The 5521-nt window shown below is 58.2% G+C and overlaps 1 protein-coding gene across 1 annotated transcript; it reads right to left on the reverse strand.

Moving 5' to 3' along the window:
* Positions 1–684: 684 nt before the first annotated feature.
* On the reverse strand, positions 685–4500 carry LOC309832069 (cystatin-C-like). Its single transcript, XM_082669604.1, has 3 exons — positions 4148–4500; positions 1573–1686; positions 685–1024 (listed from the first exon to the last, which is right to left on the reverse strand). The coding sequence occupies exons 1-3, from the start codon at positions 4397–4399 to the stop codon at positions 914–916; spliced, it is 477 nt and encodes a 158-aa protein (XP_082525730.1). The 5' UTR covers positions 4400–4500; the 3' UTR covers positions 685–913.
* Between the last annotated feature and the right edge of the window lie 1021 nt (positions 4501–5521).

The raw sequence follows: 5521 nt of genomic DNA on the forward strand, positions 1-5521 counted from the left end.
AAGAAGGCCCACTATGTGTCTCAAGTTCTACACCCCTTACGTGGAGTTCTGCGCTAAGACCCGTTTTATCTAGGAGCCCAGAGAACAGAAGGAGGGGTGTAAATCGGCAAAATCCTTGTGGATTCCACGGCTCCCGAAATGTATCAGAGAAGGCCTGCTCTCACGCTATTGAATTCCCAATTCCGACCTTGTTTGACCTTGATTCTGACCCGTATTCCCTCACTCCATCAGTTACACATACTTTTGGTCTTTGTTTTTTCGTAGGTACCCGAAGTTGTTTGTGGAAAGAGGTAGACGTTAAATCATTATTTTGCTTCTAGGGAACGTGACCAGTGAGAGTCATCCCAGGAGTCTGATCAGCTCAGCACACGTGCAGCCCCTCGGAGGGTGACTCAGGTCTCAGGCTCCATCACCTCCCCAGCCTCCTGTCCAGCCCCAGCACACAGTCTGACTCATTTGCAGACACAGCAGCTGAGTCTCTGGGGTCAGCAGCTTAGGTCCCCCCTCCTCTCCCTTGTCCGATTATCAGGAGTACGAGAGCTGAAGGCCCAGCTCGCCTGCCACGCCCGCTCCCCGCCCCTCCCCATTGCCTGCCCTCAGAGCCAGCGAGACGGGGTGCCTTCATAAAGTAACTGCCTAGATCCTTCCCGCTGCACCGCCCGAGACAGTGAGCAACTCGAGGAGTAGCTGCTGTTACTTTTTTATTGAGTAAAATAGCAGAGCGAGGGCATTTGGTTCACTTGGAAAGCAATTAGAAGAAAGAAATGAGTTAGAGCCCCTTAGCCGTTCCAAAAATGCCCGGGGAGCCTTCTCTGTGTGTCTGCTGGGACGGCACACGGAGGGCACATCCACCAGGCGGGTCACCCATCGGAGGGAGGTGTGAGCGCTCTGGGGGGGTGTGAGTGAGAGGCAGTCAGCGGCCTGCCTGATGCCCAGTCCCCGATTCATCCTGGCAGCTGAAATTAATCAGGGAGATGGTGTTCAACCAGGGGACGACGTAAACGTGGAAGTTGCAAAGCTTTTGCTGCGAAAGGGAAGAGAGGGATGGTTGGTCAGGGTTACAGTTAAAGAGGAAAGTGCACTGGCCCCAGCCCTCACCCCCAGCAGGCTGGCACTGAGACAGGACCAGAGGGGAGGACCCAGGGGCTGGGACCCAGGTCCAGGAAAGCCCCTGCAGAGGTGGGGCCCGGGAGGGGTGACAAAGGAGTGCAGCCCTCCCTGGGGCCGAGACCCCTGAGAACCAGCCAAGCCCCTGGGAGAGTCTGGCCTTTGGTGAGCAGGTGGCATGGTGGGCCGGTTACAGGCCTCCAATTCCCTCTAATCTGCCCGGGGATGGGGGCGCGAGGCTGGGATTAAAGGGCCCTTTCTCCCTTCCCAGCAAACACCCGCAGCTGGGTCCTCCATCCCTCAGGCAACAATCCCCAAAGCAGACGGTGCCCCAATTCCCCAGCTAAAACCCCATAAAGCCAGAGCAGTCACGTGCACACACATACCCTTCCCCTCACAGCCCCGGCAGGCACCCACGATGCGCCCCCATGGGCACCCCAACCCCTGCTCCCATCAGGCACGAACCTTTTTCAGTTGTGGCTGGTCATGGAAGGGACAGTTGTCCAAGTTGTCCTGGGACTTTGTACACGTGGTTCGGCCAATCTCCACGTCCAAGAAGTAGTTCATCCCGGACACAACCTGGACACGGAGAGAGCACACACCCTTACCAACACCTGCCAGCTGCACACACGTGGTTACCTTCTTCCCACCACTCCCCGCGTTCACAGGCTGCCAGAGCCACACCCAGGAAGCACAGCCGCCTCCTGACGGCCGCTGTGCCCCAGGCCCTCCCCGGAACTTGTTTACCAGCTGCTCCAACAAGGCATCTCCCACAGGGACACAGAGGGGGAAGCCAGGGACCAACGCTTTAACTGGGTCCAGGAACAGAAGGCACAGCTCCGAGGAGCCAGCCTGGGTACAGGCAAGCAACTGGCCAGCGCCCAGGACCAGGGAGGGGACTGAGCGCAAGATGGTGGCCCTGTGTCAAGAGTCCACACTGCATCCGCAGGAAAGCTGCTGCCTGGTGATTACACGTACGCTGAACTCCAGTCCCCAGGGCGGAGCCCACAGCATCCCATTCCCTGCGTGTAGCCCAGGTTTATTTATTCCCTCCCAGAACAGAAGAAAATGAGAGCTTCACGTTCGCGGACGTTTAGGCCAATAAAAGACCGCCTGGAATGCCTTCCTCTTAGGTGTCGTTTTTGACGGGAATATTTCTCAAGTGTGTCATATATTGCGTGCCTTTTACACTTGAGATTACAGAATAGACGTGAACTCTGGCTTCACACAGGCATCCCAGACATGCTTCGTTAGAACCTGGAGAAACACGGAATGAGGGGCCAGGGACCAGGCTCCGGACCCCACCTGGTAGACCCATGATCCCTCTGCTGTCAGCTTCCCCATGTGGCCAGTGAGCTAGTGTCACACTGGAGAGGAGCAGGCTGGAGGGGACCGGGTGAATGGAGAGAGCAGGTCCTATCCAAAGGGGACAGGAGCAGCCCACTGCTGCAGGAGGAGAAATGGGTCTGGTCTTGACCCATCTTCTGAAGTTTCAAGAGAAGGCGGCAGGGAGCCCTATGGCTGGCATGCAGGACCACACTCTCGGTGCTGTGTGGCTGCGTCCTGCTCTCCAATGGGATGCAGGCCGGATGGTCTAAATTCTAGCCTTCCTTCAAGGACCAGCGTGAGGCCCTGTAGCCCGTCCTAACTCTCCCTCCTGCCCGCTTCTCAACTCTGACAGTGGGCTCCTTATCTGGCCAGAACCCAGGCAGGCTGACAGAGGCAGAGGTCAGGCTGTCAGCGACCGCGTGCCCATCTCAGGGTGGGAGTGAGATGTCACAGCCCAGAGGCTGCTCCCATGCATGTGACCTGCAGGCGGAAGCGACGGTCCAGGAAGCTTTGTATTCTTACGCCAGACCCCCTGCTCTGGGACACACTGGACACCACGGGCCAACTCACGGACTTGTCTGTTTGCTGATGACCTCCGGGTGCCCTGGAGGATGTTCAGAGTGTCTGTCCCCAATGCCACTACACGACCACATGGTGGCCAGGTACGTTTAGTGGCATCTGCTGACAGGAGGCTCAGAGGGGAGCATGCCTCTTCTGTGTGACCAGAGGCTCTCTCATCTCGAGGAAACATCAGGCCAGCCCAAACCCACTGACAGTCTGAGCCACAACTGGCTGGACCCTTCAGAAACAAAGCCAAGGTCATGAGACAACCCAGGGGCTGCTCCAGAGTAAAAGGGGCTGCAGGACAGTGGCTGCATCGTGTGGCCTGGGAGTGTCCTTGGCTATAAAGGACACAGTGGGACGATCAGGGGCATCTGAATAAAGCCTGTGTATTAAAGAGTCCTGCTTTTCAAAACTGTATTGTGGTTATGGAAGAAAATAACCTTGTTTTTAGGAAATATACACAAAAGTGTTTACCTTCAAAGGGTTCAGAAAAATAAATGCATATATACATCCCTACACACGTGTACGTGGGGTGAGGTGGATTAAGCAACTATGTCAACTTGTTAACGTTTGAAGAATCTGGGTGAAGAATCTACAGTGATCGTATGTGCTCTTTTTGCTACTGCTTCTTAAGTCTGAAATTATGTCAAAATAAAAAGTTAAAAGGAAAAAGTGCTTAAGGGCATTCAGTGGCAGAGCCAGGAGGACAGACAGGTGTGGGTCTGTTTTTACCTCGCCTGGGGTCATTTAGTTGACAACTCGCGCCAAGCCCCCGGGTCCCAGGAGGCTGGGCCCTGACCCCAGCGCCGACCGACAGGGCCGGCCGGTCTCGCGAAGGGCTGCGAGCGCCGGAAAAGGTCGGGGGCTGCGCGGGGGTGAGAAGTCCGTCCGCGTCCTTTGCGATCCCCCGGGGCCTCAAGGGGCTGGGAGCTGCCCTCCCGAGAGCTGGGAGGGCTGGGGGGGCGGGGCTGGTGAGCGCGCAGGCCACGCCCTCTCGGGGGCCGGCCTCCCGCATTCAGGGCTGCCCGGCCCCGGCGCCGCTGCCTTGTAGCTTGGCCCGGCGCCCCCAGCCCCTGCACCCGGGGCTCCGCGCCCCCTCCCCGGCCCCCGCATCCCGGCCCTGTGCCCCCTCCCAGACTGGACGCACCTGCTTGAAGGCGCGCACTACGCGCACCGCGCGGCTCTGATAGGCGTCGTTGCTTTGCTTGTTGTACTCTGTGACGGCAAAGGACACCACCTCCTGTACGCCCTTCTCGTTGACGTCCGCCTCCATCAGGCCGCCCACCAGGCCTTTCTTTCTGGCGCCCTGCCCTGCCGCAGGGCTCACGGCCAGGGCCAGGGCCAGGGCGAGGGCCAAGACGGCCAGCAGAAGCAGCGGGGTGCGCGGGGATCCGGCCATGATCTCTCGGAGGCGGACGGAGCTGCAGCCGAAGAGCGATCCGGTGACAGGAGCACAGCCCAGCCAGCCACCGAGTCTTTATCCCTGGGCTGCCCCGGATGCCCCGCCCCCGCCCGCCTGGCTTCTCCTCTTCCGCCCCTCCCCACCGCCCGCCCCTGTCCTCCGCCCTAGTCCCGCCCCTCCCCCAATCCTGCCCCTCCTCTCGCTTCTCTACCCGCCCGACCCCGCTCACTCTTTCCCAGTCCCGGTCCTCCTCTCCGAGTCCCGTTTTCCCACTCCCGCGCTCCTCAGCCCGGCTCACCCCGATCTCGCAGAAGGTGTCGCCTCCTTGAGGCCGGCGATGCTTGTAACCCCGAGCTCTGCCTCCTGGTCTGAAAGGGGGAAGGGGCGTCTCTCGGCCTCCCCTAGGCTGTCCGCGTCTAGGAGTCCCCAGCGCACAAGACTGCAGCCTTCCGAGGCAGACGAAGGAAGACCTCGTGTGCGCCCCGTCCTGGGGGAACTTCTTTGCCAAACATAAATGAATTAACCTTTATTTGAGAAAAGCGCATCGGGTTCTCTTTCTCACAGCTCATTTATTTATTCAGCTGGCACACCTTTCTGGGGCTTCTCCCTGGCCAGAGGGTCTGGGGCCTGTGGATGGAATGTGGACGGGGGACCCGGGGGCCAGGGACTCCAGGTGGTAGAGCCCCTACCTGATGGAGACATAAGACAAACGCTTGCATAACTACATTAGCTAGGAGACACATTAAAAAGAGCAAAAAGTGGGCTTCCCTGGTGGCGCAGTGGTTGAGAGTCCACCTGCCGATGCAGGGGACGTGGGTTCGTGCCCCGGTCCGGGAGGATCCCACATGCCGCGGAGTGGCTGGGCCCGTGAGCCATGGCCGCTGAGCCTGTGCTCCGCAACGGAAGAGGCCACAACAGTGAGAGGCCCACGTAACACACACACACAAAAAAAAAGAGCAAAAAGAAACAAGCATATAAAAACAATACTTTTTGTTTAACCCAATATATCCAAAATACTATTTCAGCAGATGCAAGCAATTGTGAATGACATATCTTACAATCTTCTGTGTGTGTACATTTTATCCTTAGAGCAGGCGTCAGTGTGGACTGACCTCATCT

The sequence above is a fragment of the Grampus griseus genome (genome assembly GCF_964374135.1).
Source record: "Grampus griseus genome assembly, chromosome: 14".
NCBI classification, from domain to species: Eukaryota; Metazoa; Chordata; class Mammalia; order Artiodactyla; family Delphinidae; genus Grampus; species Grampus griseus.